At 40.0% G+C, this 17,775-nt stretch overlaps 1 protein-coding gene across 1 annotated transcript in view; it reads left to right on the top strand.

The window, feature by feature from the left end:
* Positions 1 to 16,438, top strand: part of SUSD2 (sushi domain containing 2) — a 28,293-nt gene extending 11,855 nt beyond the window's left edge. The window contains exons 9-15 of the mRNA XM_086761472.1: positions 2,003 to 2,146; positions 3,681 to 3,836; positions 6,076 to 6,324; positions 7,431 to 7,703; positions 8,137 to 8,319; positions 13,454 to 13,544; positions 15,452 to 16,438. Coding sequence (XP_086617598.1) covers positions 2,003 to 2,146; positions 3,681 to 3,836; positions 6,076 to 6,324; positions 7,431 to 7,703; positions 8,137 to 8,319; positions 13,454 to 13,544; positions 15,452 to 15,533 — 1,178 coding nt within the window. The 3' untranslated portion in view covers positions 15,534 to 16,438. The remainder of the gene's footprint in view (positions 1 to 2,002; positions 2,147 to 3,680; positions 3,837 to 6,075; positions 6,325 to 7,430; positions 7,704 to 8,136; positions 8,320 to 13,453; positions 13,545 to 15,451) is intronic.
* Positions 16,439 to 17,775: the final 1,337 nt, after the last annotated feature.

The following is a 17,775-nucleotide window of genomic DNA, read 5'->3' as shown; positions in this document are numbered from 1 at the left end:
CAAGCCTGAAGGAAAACGCAGAAGTCAATCTGCCGGACAGTGTCAAAGATCTGGTCCAGTGATGGTAACCAGGGTGAGACACAGTCCAGCAACTGTCAGGCAAGTCCATAGTGACAAGGCATGTCCCAAGAGCAAGCCAGAAAGTCAGTTGCGGATCTGTGTGCAGATCAACAGGCTTCATAGCCAGGCACAGGCATGACTATGTTGGAGATGGAGACTGGTACGCCTATGACATACCTCAGGCCCGGACTGAAGGCCCAGGCCCGAGCTTAGAGAGACCCCATGGAGAGAGGGTATAGGAGGAGGGCCTGCTGAGGCTGGTCAGTGCAATTAAGGCCTGAGTGTGCTAAGGGACCTACAGTTCCACTGCAGGAAAGGAAGGATATAACATGCCTCTCTTAAGCAAAAACATGTTGATAAGGGATGTGAAGCGCATCTTGCAAAAAGATTCCCAAATGTACTTATGCCATTACATCCACCTCTCAAACATTACAAAAATCCATCGTGCAGCTCTCACTAGGCTCTGCAGATGCTCATCTTTCTCCTGGGAAGTATATGCCAAACTACCTGTGCTACCACACAGCCAGGAGACTGTTCATTCAACTTGTGCAAGCCTAAGCATCTGAGAAAACTAATCCTCTAACACCACAGAACCCTCTGCAAAGATCTTAATGCTAAAAGCTTCTCAGAGCATGACAAAGATGGATGTGGTGCAAAATCGGCTCAAACAAGTCACCTACCGCGCTACTCACGGAACTCTCCTAGAACATGAGATGCTGAGCTTAAGCACCTCATCTGCCTGATATGGAGAAATTACTTGAATCTATCACTCAGGGGCAGGCCTTCTTTACTGTGATTTTTCTGTTGTGAGTGTGTGTTTGCTATGCACATTTTGGTCTGAACATCCCAAGTGAATGCACTAACTGCTGAGGAGAAAAAAAAAAGGACCATTTGCCTTGGTCTAATGAACCTGATTTATGGAGGGGACTCTTTCTCTACAGAAAGACTGAGAGAGACAATGATTGCAAAATACTTCAGTATTTTCAGTAGGGCCTGCTGTGACAGGACTAGGTGTAACGGTTTCAAAATAGAGGGAGATAAATTTAAATTAGATATTAGGAAAAAATGTTTTACATTGAGGGTGGTAGAACACTGGAACAGGTTGCCCAGAGAGGTGGTGGATGCCCCATCCCTGGAAACATTCCAGGCCAGGTTGGACGGAGCTCTGAGCAACCTGATCTAGTCGGGGCTGTCCCTGCTCCTTGCAGGGGGGTTGGACTAGATGACCTTTGAAGGTCCCTTCCAACCCTAACCATTCTATGATTCTACTTAACAATCAAGCAGTTAAGGACCTATCTGTCACATGGATGTCCTTAGTTGTTGAGATTTACACCTCAGATAAGATGACACAAGCTCAACTTTTTTTGCTGGAGGGGAAAGGGACCTTCTGACCTCTTACTGATCTAAAAGGCAAAACCAAGTATGTCTGCTGAATTCCAGAGAGGCTTTCAGCTGGGGAATCACTGCCATCTCTCTCTTAGGCCAGATGAGACTTCAAAGCCCCATCCCCTTTGACTGTCACTTCCAGCTACATTTGGAAGCTCCCCAGTGAGCAGCTTCTGGAATAGCCTTGTGTTTGTATCCAAATCTCCACATACATTGCATGTGAATCAGGCTTCTAGCCTGACAGTGAGGATTCTGGTAGGGGGTCTAGCAGGTAAGCATTGTTGCCCATAACAGCCTTTTAAAGTGCAGCATTAAATGTTAGCCAATGAAGATGAGAGCAACTGGAATGACATTTCTTGCGGTTCCTACAGTGCTGTTCAAGGTTGTCTTGGCTGTTCCTCATGCCACATTTACCATGGATCAGCCTTGCATTTTTTCCTGTGTTTAAATGCCATTCTTTGGATCACCAAAGATTTTTTTTTTCTTGTGAAACTAAGAGGAGTAATGGGTTGTGGTTTTTGCTTGTTCTTAATTCTCTTTTTGCTTTTAAAAACAGCATCTGCTTTTGGGGATCCTCACTTCCTCACATTTGATGGTCTGAACTTCACCTTCAAAGGCCAAGGAGAATACACGCTGGTGGAGTCTGATCTCACATCCCTAAGAGTGCAAGGGAGGACACAGCAGGCACACTTTCCCAATGGTACGTTGGGAAGGAAGAGAGAGGAAGCAGTGATGACAAATAGTATCTTCTGAGGTTGCTTGATTTGCACTTTATAGCATTCTTTCTATCCTCTCTAGTCTTTTTTGGCCACTTGTGAAAGGTCAATGTTTGAAGGTAATCAGAAGGCAGAGAAATGTTCAAGAAAAAAATTAACTTTTTAATCAAAGATTATTTCATAGTTTTATTGGGTATGAGTAATGGAAATGGAAGGTTTTCTGTTGTGTTTAAGAGCTCAAGAAAACAATTCACATTTCCCTTCATGCCCATTCCCATTTATAAGGAAACATACGGTCAGTTCTAGGAATCAGTCAACAGCCGTAGCTCCCAGCTGATATATTTTTTATAGTATTGTAGCTGAAAATTACCGTAAAGCAGGTAAGTGTATGCCCTGTGTTATTTTCTGTGTTAGGTGTATATGAGGGTATGTGTTGTAAGAGCAAAAATGTCCCAGAAGGAGCTGAGAAAATATAGTTTGGATGGGGAAAATTATTTCTGAGTACCACAAGCTAGCAGAAAAATACAGAATATCTGGTGAGAAGTTGGTTAAGGGAGTCTTTTTTTTTTTTTTTTTTTTTTTTTATTCAAAGGATTTTATTGTCCTCATCTTCTGGCTTGTCTGTAAAATTAAAACTAGGGCAGAAGCAGCTTTCTGGAGGTACCTGTGGCCTTTGTCATTTTAATGGGCAGATCGCAAGCCAGTTTGTAAGAAGGAGATTGTCATATACCTGCATTTTAAAATGAGGGAAAAAGAGTAGGAAACAGCTGAGTGAGATTGTGCTTCTCATGACAACCTGAAAAGCCTTATGTCAGATACTTTTGTTTATGCTTTTCCTGTACCTAGTGATATTTTATGATGTGCAAAATAGCACTGGCTTGCCTCAGGAAAGAATATTCCAGCTGACCTCAGGGATGCACTTCAAGGCTCTGGTACTTCTGGTAGAATTGTAAGGATGGACTAAATATTGTCTGTGCCTTTCAGCACCCATGTAGGCATGAATGCTTATACTGAATGGGATGGAGATTATCAAGGAAGTATTTTGTCCTTGATAGCTTTTACAGTGTTTGGTAGAAGTGGCATGAGTCACTGAGCAGTTCATTCTGAAGATCAATTTCTTAGATTTTTTTATTTGCTGTGTTTCCTGTTTTTGTCATGCCCTCCCTGAAATTATCTTTGATTTTTCTCAGACCTTACTCACAAGACTGAATGTGCAAGAAGGAGATCAACAAGTTGTCTCACATAGCTCAGTCACTGCCATTGGGATAAAGAATTTAGAATTTCCAGACTTTTTTTTTTTAGCATTAAACATTCTACTTTCAATAAACAACACTGGTAGAAGATTTATATTGTGGAGGTTTATGTGACCATGAAAATGCTTAGCAATTTCCTCAAATATAAATAATATTTAATTTTGGGAAATATCTGGGAAATTTTTTTTGCCTGTATCGTTATGACCTTCCATATTTACTTTATATCATGTTGAGTATTTTAAGGGCTTGTCTCCTTATTTGGAAGGAACTGGGGCTCAGGTGACAGGCTTGTCTGCAGTGGCCATGCAGGAGAACAACTCTGATGTGATTGAAGTACGCTACTCGGAGGATTTGAATCTGGAGGTCCTGTTGAACCAGAAGGTCATCAGCTTCTCTGAGCAAAGTTGGATGGACCTGAAAGGTTAGTTACAAATATCAGCCTTGTATGCTATTGTATTGTGATGGAGCCCATGTATAGTTAAAAATACCTCGTGTTTAGACTCTTTTCGGCGTCCTTTTGTGAAACAGCCTGTAGGTCACTCCAAAAATTATGTAAGGAGTGAAACAAAGGATAGGCAATGTCCCAGCTCATTAGAATTTATTTTATTATTACATGTCTGTCTTCAGTCACTGCCAGATGGAGGCAGAATCAGTGATAGTGCACAGCTGGTGTGGACCTTGGTAAAATAAATAAAACTGAGAGCATGGGAGGGAATGCCCTTGCCATCCATTTTGCCTACCTGGCCCTGTCTTTTACGAGCTCAGTGCATGGATTCCTCTGTCCTTTGAGACTGATGACATCTACAATATTGGCAGGAATACAGCCTCCAGAATGTAGCAGGGACTCATCGTTCAGAGGAGCACATCAGAACCTGCTTTTCACTAGCACCACTGGCAGTTAGCCTAGCTGTAACTGGAAGCTGTGTCCAGGAAGAGGCAGTCATTTGACTTGCCAGTAGGTTGGACTGTGGCGTATTCTCCCCTCCTGGAATGTCCAAATAACATAAATAACAACCTTTACCAACATCTGGTGCTTGCTTGAACTTTCTGGGATGAGAGGAGTATGAAGGGATGGCATGCAATCCTGGCAATGACACTGAAGTGTTTTAACAGGTGGCTTCAATGCCCACATCTTCTATGTCCTCTTTCAGTTTCTTCTTATCCTGTGGAGAGTGAATGGAATTAAAGACTCCTTACTCCACATTCTGCTTTGAGCTTACTGCATCTAATGCAATGAAACTTACCAAGCGAAATGAAATACAGTAAAATATAACCAAAATATTTACTAAAATATAACTGAATTTCACATTCACCTATCAGGAGCTCTCTTGATTGGTCAGATGTTATTCCTCTATTCTTCTGCTGAAAAGATTATGAAAAATTGACTTTTTTTTCCTCCAGGGGTTGGACTGTTTGATTAATCTTTATAATGATTTGACAAATACTCTAAACATTACTGGCATTTTAGCAGTAAGCCTCCTATTCAGCAGAGGAAGTTTTCTGTGGGCAGCAATTAATATTCCTCAAATGGCTGGAAAAATGCAATAAAGAGCAGAGAGAAGGCTACATTAACAAGGAGCTGCAGAAGCTGAGAGATGTGCTGGCAATGTGCCCTTGCGGCCCAGAAGGCCAACTGCATCCTGGGCTGCATCAAGAGGAGTGTGGCCAGCAGGTCGAGGGAGGTGATTCTCCCCCTCTTCTCTGCCCTGGTGAGACCCCACCTGGAGTACTGTGTCCAGTTCTGGAGCCCCCAACACAAGAAGGACATGGACCAGTTGGAAAGGGTCCAGAGGAGGGCCACGAAGATGATAAAAGGGCTGGAGCACCTCTCCTATGAGGACAGGCTGAGAGAGTTGGGGCTGTTCAGCCTGGACAAGAGGAGGCTCCGGGGAGACCTGATAGCGGTCTTCCAGTACCTCAAGCGGGCCTACAAGAAAGATGGGGAGAGACTGCTCAGTAGGGCCTGTTGTGATAGGACGAGGGGTAATAGTTTTAAAATAGAGGGAGGTAGATTTAGATTAGATATTAGGAAAAAATTTTTACAATGAGGGTTGTAGAACACTGGAACAGGTTTCCCAGAGAGGTGGTGGATGCCCCATCCCTGGAAACGTTCCAGGCCAGGTTGGACAGGGCTCTGAGCAACCTGATCTGGTTGGGGATGTCCCTGCTCCTTGCAGGGGGGTTGGACTAGATGACTTTTCAAGGTCCCTTCCAACCCTAAGCATTCTATGATTCTATGCAGGAAGGAAAAAAAAAAAAATGAAAGCGACAGTGATGGGCCTTGGAGAAGAAGTCATATTAGGGAGGTCTTGACAAGACTATCAAGAAGCAGAGGAAACCTGTGACCACTGAGAGCAGTGCTTCCAGCTCACAGCCACTCTCTGATGTAATAATCTCCTATGTTAAAGCTTCTGCCCTGGGACACTGGCAGAAGGCAGTGCAGCTTATATCAACTGTGGGCCTTTTTGCTACTACTCTGTAGCTGCCATCTTACCACAGTTGTAGGTATGAAGGTGTGGCCTCCCTTTAAATGCTTCTCAGAATGTAGCCCAGAGTGGAAGGGAGGAAAAGCTTTAAGAAAAATGAATCAAACTGATGGCACAAGAATCAGTTTGCTATGGATCACTAGTTATTTTGTCCTCTTCTTCTCGTTGTTGTAGGTCTCTTTCTCCATTCTACAGCTGATCAGAACATCACAGTGATGTTCTCTTCTGGCTCTGGAGTGGAAATAAGGGGAAGTGGAGGATTTCTGACCCTGACAGTTCTGCTCCCGGAGAAGTTTATGAATCACACACAGGGTCTCTTTGGGGTAATGAATGGCAATACAGAGGATGAGTATACCTTCAAGAATAAAACCATCATGTCAATTAATGCAAGTCCCCAGCAGTTGTTTGAGTTTGGAGCTAACTGTAAGTAATTTCTCTGATCTATTATTACATTTTCTTTACAAATTCAAAACAGCTTGTGATTTACAGACTAGCAAATGAAGTCTGTGCTAAGCAACCTATACTGGGGGAGGAGAAGGGCGTAAGAGAAGTACGCCTTCCTCTACCCAAGTGGGTGACGTGTGTAGCAGAGTGATTGAAGACAGAACCACAGTAGAGTGTCCAGCACTTTGTTCCATCAAGAGTCAGAGCTCCTGTTTCACAGCTTATGCTTTCAGAATTCCAACTACTGTGGTCAACTAAAGACAGCATCACCAGACTAAAGTGTTACAGAAGTATAGCAATAGCCATGGTCAGCTGTCTTTTTCCAGAGTATTAGCAATGGCACCATCAAGTACCATCCTGACAATTAAAAACACTTATGAAATCACAATTTAATAATTGTCTCTTTAAAAAAAGAGGGTGTGGGGGATATGTGTATCAAAAAATGGCTACTTTCATTTAATGACAGTTATTAGGCCACTCTATCTAGCCTGCAGCATTAGGATGGCCCGCATTCTTCCTGACATCAGATTAAGAGATGGGCCAGAAACATGATGCAAAATATCCTCTGGCTAACAGTTGATCTCTGTATCAACCACAGTGTAGCTGTACTCCAGGATTTAGATTACGCTGAAAAATCTCACTGCTCCTACTTTAGGAAGTTTCTGATTTAGCAGAATGAAAACAAAAAGCAGGGCAACATAATAAATTTAGGGACACTCATGATGAGGAATTGTGTTGCTCTTAAGGTTTGGTTTAGCTTGCTCTGTCTGAGGTACTTCTTTATCGCCATTTTGCCTGCAGACATCTGAAAACATCTTTATGTAAAATCATAGCTACACAGTTATTTGGATCTAATTTTAAGTAATTGATCAAACACCAGGTTAACCTTAGCACTTTTTAGTGCTAAGTTAAGGTGCTGCATATTAAAAGGAAAATAACCTTGAGTGGAAGGAAGCTGTAGAGCTTTGTCAATCTCTTCCAGCTCTAACTACATTTATGTAAACACTTGGATTAGTAGCAGAAGGTGATATAGGTCTGTAGGCAATGTTACATATGAATCTCTCTCTTTTTCTCCATCTCTCAAGGGGCTGTTGAAAATGGAACTTCTCTCTTTACTTATGACACAGACTTCTTAGTGAACAATTTCTTTTATGCGGAAAAGCACAACGCTTCCTTTCTGCCTGTATTCTTTCCTTATGAAGACCCTGCTGATCCTCTGGTGAAAGAGATGGTCTCGCTTTGTGACTCTGACCCATTCTGCAGATTTGATGTCCTGACAACAAGAAGTCTTCATGTGGGAAGTTGCACAAGACTATCTCATCAGAATCACAAGCTGCTGGTAGAAAATCTAGAGCCAGGTGATACAACGTTCCACAAAGCATCCATCACTACAGTTCTTTCTGCAGTGCATCTAAATAGTTAACGCTATTTGAGGAGGCTTTGCTCAACTGTAGGTTCACACACCTGTAAACACTCTTATCAGGAGGAATTATTCTTGTACCAGGAAAACTCTGCACTGGTAGGACACTTGAACAAATGCAAAATAAATTTCTTAGTTTCTTCCACTACTACACCACTGTGTAGAACCGTTATCTTCATTTTCTATGCCTCCACCATCTTCCTCAGATTTAAAAATAAAATTTTTTTTAGAAATCAGGAACTATTGTCTTTGTTAGCCTAAAAATATTTGTCTTTCCATGAGTTGCCACTAAAATGTCATTTGAATCATTGTGATGGAGATTTGCTAGTCTAAATCCAAACTGCTTTAACCAGATATGTCTCTATTACTAGTGATCTCTTGTGGCTGGCTGGATCATCCGACCAATGGAAGAAAGAATGGAACTAACTACCTGCTGGGCTCAACCATCAGTTTCACCTGTAATGAGGACTATGAACTCACTGGGTCAAAGGAAAGAATTTGCCAAGTGACGGGGGCCTGGTCTGGAGACGCACCCAGTTGCATCCTGAAAACAGGTCTGTTTCCTTTTAAGTGTTACAAATTAACATTAAAAAACAATTATTATCACGAGCAAGGCAATCTCAGTATACAATGATGGCCCTTGACAAAAGCAACTTCTCTCACTTGGGAAGACATTGGATGTGAGATTCCTGGGTTTCTAGAAAAAAATAATATTCAAATCTAAATAACAGGTGGTTTGTGGTGGTTTTTTTCTTTTTTCTTTTTTTTTTTTTTTTTAAATTTAATGTATCTACTTTTTCTAAGGGTTTAGGGCTACATGCTTCCCTTTCTCTAGGTTTGGCTGAAATGAACTGGTAGGCATGCTTCTTGAGTGGATGTCCTAAAACAAATTTAAAACTCAGAAAAACAGGAAAGCCTAGTACTTAGCTAAAAATTATTTCATAACACAAAAATACCAAGGCTACAAAAATAATTATATTTTACAGCATTAGTTTCATGTAATTTTCATATGTAAATGTAATGTTCTTTTAGCAGCTTTGTAAATATATAATCTATGCATACACATAGAGAACTAGAGATTTAAAACCTTTAGTATCCACATAACTTGAGCCATCTGAGGGGTGGGTTATGGAGTTATAAGTTATAAAATGAGTGCCTTAAGAGAAAGCTTGCAGAAAAGGACTTGAGGACCCTGTGGAAACCCAGTTGAACATGAGCCAGCAGTGTGCCCTTATGGCAAAGAAGTTTCACGGTGTCCCAGGCTGCATCGGGCAAAGTATTGCCAGCAGGTTGAGGGAGGTGATCCGTACCCTCTGCTCAGCACTGTGAGGCCACACCTGCAGTACTGCATCCAGTGCTGTGTTCCTCAGCGCAAGAGCAATGTGGACATGCTGGAGAGAGTCCAACAAAGGGCCACAAAGATGACTAGGGGACTGGTGCATCTCTCTGATGGGGAAAGGTGGGGAAAGGCTGGGAGAGCTGGAAGCTGTTCAGCCTGGCTTGGGAAAGGGCGGGGAGAATATCTTATCAATGTGTACAAATACCTGAAGGGAGGGTGCATAGAGGATGGAGCCAGGCACTTCTGAGTGGTGCTCATGGGCAAAGCTAGAGGCAGTGGGCACAAACTGAAACACAGGAGATTCCCTCTGAACATCAGGAAATGCTGTTTCATTGTGAATGTGATGTAGCACTGGCACAGGTTGCATAGAGAGGTTGCGGAGTCTCCCTCCGCGGAGATATTCAATAGCCGTTGGGACACAGTCCTGGGCAACTGACTCTGGGTGGCCCTACTTGAACAGGGGAGTTGGACAAGATGACCTCCAGAGGTCCCTTCCCACCTCAACTGTTCCGTGATTTGAGAGCAGACACGGCTCATGCTTGTTGAAGGCTTCCACTCTTTTGTTCTAAAGGATTGTTATTTCAAAACACAATGTATTGTTCTAGAGTGGTAAAATTCTTGTCAATGATGTAATAGTATTTAGTATAAATAACATAATTTTATTACCACTCTTGTGTCACTACAATTAGATTATCAATTAGCCTGGGACTGTTGGATTTAGTAGCAGTTAGACTATCTCTACAATTTACAGCAAACTGCCCAATATTTTCTAACAGTTTAAAATTTTTTATTCATATGCCACGAACACTCCAAATGTCCTCCAGATGGCAATGTTTCAAAGCACGAGGGTGATGTAAGGCCACATGGCATTTTGAAGAACTTTTACTGCTGAGTTAATTGTTCCTGAAAGTGCTCATCAGATAATTCATATCAACAGATTCTTCATTCTGAGTACCTTCCAAATAAATGTGGAAAGTGTACAACGCATCAGCAATAAATTCTTGGCCAGCTGACACCTTTCATCATCCCCTCCAGGCCTGTACCAATCCCTTGTTGAACAATCCCTTGTTCATTTCCAATGCAATTCTGCATGTTTAGTGATATTTGTGAGATGAACCACAGTGAGTTTGGGCAGCAGACTGTGGACTTTAGCATACGAAATAATTATTGAAGATTTGAACATACAAGACACGGAATGTTGCTTAAATTTAAATAGATGAGTGAACATTTATGGAATGTTTTCTTGGACCAGCCATTTTTAGTAATCAATATGCAACTGATTGTGTGCACAGGGGCCAATCTCAGTAGTGATGCTATTTTGGAAAGAGTGGAACTAGAGGTATTTCAAAACATTTCTGTTTAATATGATAGGACAGAGCATATGGAGTACTTTAACTGCTGAAAATATGAGAGATTCAGAAGTTTAGCAGATAATTAGCTTCATAGTTCACAGTAATAATAGATTCTGTCCGACGTCTGAGAAGAATGAAATCTTTACAAAGTAAGGGCAGATCTTAGAAAGTCAGTGGCAAAACGTTTTGCCAAGCTGAAAGCTAAGAACATTTTTCCATTGCTGCCATCAACCGCATACATACTGGATAGGAGCCAGTCAGTCTCAATAAGCAAATTGGATGCTGACATTTACACTAGAGAAGGAGGGCAAAAAGCCAGGCCTGAGAGACTGGAGGGAAGGAGTTGGAAGATACGCAGAGATTAACTGCATTCAGAATGATGGAGATGTGCCGCAGCTTTATGGATAAGCAAACAGAAACAGCAATGTTTTCCAGTACATGGCTTCCTGAAAGATGACAAAGAACAACAAAGTGTGAAAGAATTTTATTGATCTGATTGTAGCAAAGACCTTCCTTACTGTTTGATATTTAGGGTTGTAGCTCATTTGTAATGTGAGCCAAATGTGATGATTTTTATCAGCCATGGGAAGTCGCAGTTTGGTAATGCTGCCCATCACAACGAGATGCTGACAATACCGATGCCTGATACAATGTAAAATACAAATTGCGTACACAGTTCTTAAGTAATTTTTTTTTTTACTACTGTGCCCTACTAATGGCATTCATATCTAGCCTTGTTCCTCCTTTTGCATCATAAGATATGCTGCTGGATATCAGTCTCTGTCTGAGGAGGTTATTTCATTGACAGATCCAAGTCTCTCCAGAGAACATAGGCAAAAGAGTCAAAAGTTCCTCTCACTTATGTCTAGACCTCTAGTATTTTTACAGCATGGGCAGCTAGTATTTGCTTTCTGCTAAATACATTTCTGCCTCTGGTCTAAGTCACAGTTGAAATCCAGTGCCAGTTTTCCTTGCGTTGATTGTGAATTCAGCATAAGTACAGAAACGGTCTTCATGTTGTCAAAAGTCTGTTGTTACTGAGATTGGTTTTCTTCACTGTTATCCTCTTTACACAGCAACATGCTGCTGTTTCACCAACATCCATTTTATCAAGCCCTGTGACAAAGGGCCTTCTTGATTCCAGGAAACTGCTGACAAAATTAATGGACAGCACTTCCAAATTTCTGGGCGCCTGAATGCGTGACCACTGACCTAGACACTGTGATTAGTGGTCGTATTTTTACTTCTGGCATGAACTATTAAAACACACTTTTCCAAATGGTTTCTTTCATGCTCATCAAGAACACATGGCCTAGCTGTCTATTATTCTCTGCTTTCAGGGGTACTTCCTTACAGTACTTTGCCCATGACACTTGCTGCAGTTTTGTAGCACATCAGATTCAAGCTCTGCATTGCAAATCACCAAGGTTTTTTAGTTGCTGTATGCTTCTGTTTTTTGAAAGCTAGAACAGTTAAAATAAAGGCATGGGGACTATGAAAACTGGATAGGAAGAGAGGCAGAAACAAGAAAATTGAACACTAGTGATTTTGCAAAATTTATTTCTGTATTTGAAATTTCAAATACAAAGTATGCTGTTCGGCCTGCATATTGTTGCTTCTGAATTTTGCTTCCTTGAATTAAAGTTTCCATGGAAATCCTCTGCTAATAATTATTTTGCTATGCTTCTCATTACAATCCCACTGCAAGTCTTGCCAGTACCACAGCAACCTCCCTTCACAGAATATCACATAGAAGAAGAAAAAGAAACCATCCAGCAAAGCAAAAAGGCAAATCTAGTAAAATCAGAAGTAAAATGCAGTTAAAAATTATAAAATCTTAGCAATATATGTTTGTGACAGGCAATAATTTGTTATTGTTAAGTGCGATCTGATTTTGTCTGTCTTTTGCGTGGTTTTTGGTTTTTGGGGTTTTTGGTTTTTTTTTGTTTTGTTGTTGTTTTATTTTTCTTCCCCCCCCCCGCCCCGTTCTCACTTTTGGGTTTCATTTTCCAGGGTCAGGCTCTGCGTAAATACAGTTCTTTTTGGCAAGTTGTCAGAAATCTCATTAGTCTTCTGCACTTTTTTTTCAGAAGGGGATTCCAAAACCCATTAGGTCTTCTTCTTATGGAATTGTTGTCTGTCTATTGTTTCCAGGAGACTGGCTGCAAAACATATTAAAATCAAGAAATATAACCTGAGATTACAAATTAAATACAAAGATTTCACAATAGAGGTAAATCACCACTGGACCAAACTACCAAGGCCAGTAGTGGGTTCTCATCACTTGGCAGAGGCAGGGTACCTGCCTGTAAAGTGTGTGTAAGACAAATAGAAGTTTTTGCGCCTTGTAAAGAAATTACTGAATGAAGGACCAATGCAGTTTATGTATCCCACTTATTTCCTTAAACTTCAATATAAACCAAATTAGAAGCCAAATTATCTATTCTAGGATCACAGCAATGTCAGTTACATCACTCTGCCATCACTGTGTGCTAGACTGTAGTTTGGGCAGCTCTTCCTTGTAGGCATGACAAAGTGATAGAAGGGCTGGCAGAAATGCAGCCCAAATGCATTAAAATAATAAAGCTCTGAATGTAAATAATAAAGCTCAGATGCACCACTGGTCACCTATCTCTGAATAGGTTATGTGCTCCTCGATACATGCATATGGTGCTATCACGAAGTGCAGGCAAAGGGCAGAGCATTGAATCTGCTTTGACCTTAGAACACCACAGTATCTCAGAGCCAAGGAACTACACTTCTGTTTGACTCTCTGACACTGAACCTGGGTCAAAGATTGCTCACACTGGGCCTTGCAGTTTTTCAGAGGTGGTACTCCAGCAGCTTTTTTCCTTAAAGGATACGAAATACAAAGAACAGTAACATTAACATTATATCTACAATTTAAAAAAATGTCATATGTGACTACATTCAAACACATATGAAGAAATGCATCAATGTATTCCTGTCTTGTTGTGGTTGGTCTGTGTTTTTCAGATATAAACCAAGTAATTCTTCTAGGCTGTGTATTTGGAATAGTCGCTCTTGCAGTCCTGGCACGTCTGACTTTCTTATGTAGAAAGGAGAGGTAAGATTCAATTGAACTGAAAACACAAATGAACCTGCTAAAGAAATAGCAAGTGTTATGACCTTTTGAATAATTTTTCTCAGTGACAAAGAAATAAAACATGATATTTTCCTGCTATTATCTTTTATGAAAAACATCAAAGCTGAGTAATCCTTGCGTTGTCCGGCTGGAAGGCTGTGATGCGAAGTTGAAAATATGTTATCAGGACATGCAAACTTGTGATTGATTGATAAGGAACAGGACTTTTTGGTCAAAATTATTTATTTATTGAGTGATAAGGCTACCTAATTTAAAGCATTCTGTTTCAGAACAGGTATGCTCATGATACCAATAGGTAAATTTGATGAAGAAATGCATTGTACAATACTGTAACTTTCCACATATCTTTGAGCATATTCCCATTTTCAGGCATGCATTAATTTGCCTGGAGAATGCTTATATGTCTCTTGTACCAAAGAGATTAATAGAATTTTAAAGATCTATCAGTTTGCTGCCCACTCATCATTATACATCAAAAACTAATTAAAAAAAATGGAATTAAGCCATCAGCGCTTCTAAACTCTTGTATATTTTGCAAATCTATAGGTAATTTTCATATGCTACCAAAAGCTTATCATTTATGAAAAAGAATTTTGAGAGAGTTTATTAAAGTTCATAGCACTCAGCAGGGCTGTATATTTCTATAGCAGTAAAGAATGCATTCCTTTGTATAGCAGTCACAAATTTTGAACAGATAAATTTTAACTAGGGACAGTTTATTAGACAACTATTGAATCATGAAAGTCTGTCATCTACTGTATACTCTTCTGGATCTCAAGGTAAATATAACTATGACAAGTCATATGTTTAATATAAGAAGGGAAAGAAGTAGTCCAACATACTGTAGGTCTTTGAAAACTTTTGCCTCTGCACCCAGCTCTGACAATCATCAGGAAAGGAGCTGCTCTTGCTATTCACAGCTAGGACCATACTTACGTAGTAAGAGTGAAGTATCTTTAAAAGCAACAAGGCCAACAGAAGTATACAAAAATCCTAATCATTGAATGCTATGTGCTTTTAGATTCTTTTCTCTAACAAACAAACAGAAAAACAAGTAGGGGTTATATTGTCAAGCTTTGCCCAGCCACCTCTCTATCCTAAAAGTGAAAGATAAGTTTCTCAGACAATCATGTCATTCTCTGAGCAAAGGGGGGTGGGGGAAATGAGGGGCATGCAAAATCATAGCATTTAGAATAAAAATTGATTGCAGGAAATCAGTAAAAAAAAAATTGCAAGGTTCTCGGTAAATTGTTTTATGCTTTTCCCACTCAGGTAGTTGGGAGGATTGCTAGGTAGTCACAAATGTATCTATTATTATTTTGGTGATATGTTTCCTTTAGCCAAAAAAAAAAAAAAAGAAAAAGTCCTGAATTTACCACTGAATTCCAAGTTCCCTGCTCACTCAAACCTTTTTCCTCTGTCTTTTTTGTACTCAAAACCCAATCTTCTTTCAGACCCTTCATTATCAGTGTTTTTAAACCAGTGACATCTTTTGCTTCTATAATTTAGAGCATCACGTTAGAAAACAGAAATTGATTGTTGCACGTGGGTAACAGCAGACCTTCAATATAATCTACTTTCATCAAATGTTGCTCAAATAGAAGGAGTGCTCCTTGAGTCATTACTTTTGGTAATTTAAGTATTTTGAATCTTCAGTAGTGTATGACAGGGGAAGGATATTGTTCCTTGGGGAGGTATGCACTGGAATTACACAGAACTGGTACTTCAAAAATTGGTGCAACGTTACTATTCCACCTAACCCAATATTCTCACCTTGATCTAAGCAATGACATTATGATAACTACTTTAACAATCATCTCTAGCCTTTCTTTAAAAAAAGCCCTTTTTCTTTGTCTTTTCTTCCAAAGACACAAAAGCAACCAGAAACTTGTTTCAGACGTTCCAGTTGCATCTGAACAAGAAACAATGAAATTCCAGAGGAGTTTTTAATGAAAAAAAGCATAGCAGAGGATTAAATCGTCCATAGCAACAAAGATAGACTTTCCAAGCACAAACAATGGTTTTATAAAGTATGCTATCATTTGATTTCTGCTTTCAGGGTAATGAGGGATGAATTGTATGGGAAATGCTAACCAGCTTCCTGGGATTATATCATGGCAGGCTCAGCCTACTGCCTATCACGAGCAAGGGATAATGCTTCTGAAAGCATCAAAGTTGTGGGTGTTAGTTTCTTCTAACAGTCACACCTCTGCCAGCAGAACCAGAGTTCTGACAAAATCAAGAGAGTTCATTATTTCTCTGCACTTTTCTTCCTTTACTTGAAAGCTAGTAAATGAAAAGAATCCGAGCCTACTGCACTATCCATTGTCAGAGAAACACTTTCCTTCTCTGGGGCTGTGTAAGGCTGACTTAGATAGATGTGAAAGTGGATGCACAGTGAGAAGGACTACTGGCAAGTCGGGTTGAATGTGCAGATTGCTGAAGTTTTTTTAGTAGGGAGGGAGAGGTATTAAACATACTTAAACATTGCATTCTTACATTTTGTCAAGTCTCTGAATGCAGACTCAAAGTAGCATTTTTGTTTCAGTTCCGACGTAATTTTAAAAGGATACAATTAGGGGAGGAGAAATACTCAGAAAATGAAACCTTTCCTTCCAGGTTAACTTGGAATGATTTTTTTTAAAATCCATCTTTATTCAACTGTCCAATTACAGTCTTCATATACTTTAATATTAATATTCAAAACAAAAAATCTGTTACCTGCACGGGAAACATTTTGCAAAACTTGCCATGTTTTCCTCGAATAACTGCAACATGTGTACTGTTTCTTTTTTAATATCTAGTTGTAGGACAGTGTGTTTCATTATCTTCATTAAAAAGTGATTTCTGAACTACTACCTTGTACAGAATCCTTCTACCAAAAAAGTAACCATTCGCTTTTGCCTATATTGCAAGGGGTTTGTGAAGTCAGTTCTGCATTGTGCAACTCTTCAATAGTGAAAGAACTACTTACTTTTGCACGTAATTTGGTCTGGTTTTCTAAGGTCTTTAATCCGTAAACTACTGGAAAATCATGGTGGTTTCAAAAAGCAAGGACAAACTATGTATCAAATGTACAGGAGAACTAAATGAGTGAAACAGTGCAGACTTTACATTATAATGGGAACAAGACAAATTGAAAGAAATACCTCAGACCATGTATAATCAAGTATAAAATTATTCATTACTTATTAGCTGCTATTGCTGTTGCCATTGTACTTGTTTGTAAACAGAGACCACAAACCACAAGTAGAAAATTACAAAATGAGAACAAGTGATCTTGAATACAGTAAGTTGAAATACAAACAATTCTGTACAACTGAAAGAAAATATCTTGAAAAAAAAAAAAGAACTTTGAAGGAAGACTGGGGATTGATTGGTGGCAACAAACTGGCTGTCCATTGCCAGTGTGCTACAGTTAAAACAAACAAACAAACAAACAATGTTCAACTGATGTATGCACACATATCAACTGTGTGTGCAACTGATTAGTGGAGCAAGTGAGCAGCAGAATGAACAAAGGTGATTTTGCCTAGGAGTGCTGGAAGACTGAACTGGCCTTTCGGAGATATATGAAGCCGATTTTGTGAATTTTGTTATCAATACAGTGTGAAAAAATTGTAAGCCTTCTCTGCTGCTGTGTCCTTAAGGAACAGAATGCCAGCTAAAATGGAACTGAAATTGGGTGAACAGGTAACAGGGTGGTGTCCCAGTCCTTGGAGAGGAGAATTTTGTAGGTCATTAAATCACAAAGTAGTAATGTCTCATACACTGTTAGACAGCATGTACCACAAGGAAGTCCTGCACGCACACACAATGACTTGTAAAGGAACGCTAGCAGTACTTGATGTCAGTAGCTCAGACTGGAAAGGGAATATATGGAATGAATTATAACTCTGGTCCTCCTGAAAAATGTGTACGTTAATCTGAGAATGCAGTTGATTTCTGTGAATGAGAATTATTTGGCTTAGCCCATCATAAACAAAGCAGTGGTAAAAACAAACACCCACCACAAACTATTCCTTCTGGTCGATCTTGGTAACTCTCCCGTCACTGTGATCTGTACTTCCCTAGTTTATACACACACATGCGCGCAAAAGCCTGCGTGCACACACACACATACATTCAGTGGCAACAAAATCAAGCCTGCTTACAGTGCTCTTGTGCAACCAAAGTTTAGGGTCAGGAACTT

The sequence above is a fragment of the Chlamydotis macqueenii genome, chromosome 17, assembly GCF_036417535.1.
Source record: "Chlamydotis macqueenii isolate bChlMac1 chromosome 17, bChlMac1.mat, whole genome shotgun sequence".
NCBI classification, from domain to species: Eukaryota; Metazoa; Chordata; class Aves; order Otidiformes; family Otididae; genus Chlamydotis; species Chlamydotis macqueenii.
Note: the sequence above shows the minus strand (reverse complement) of the source record. Positions and strands in the feature narration are given on the sequence as shown.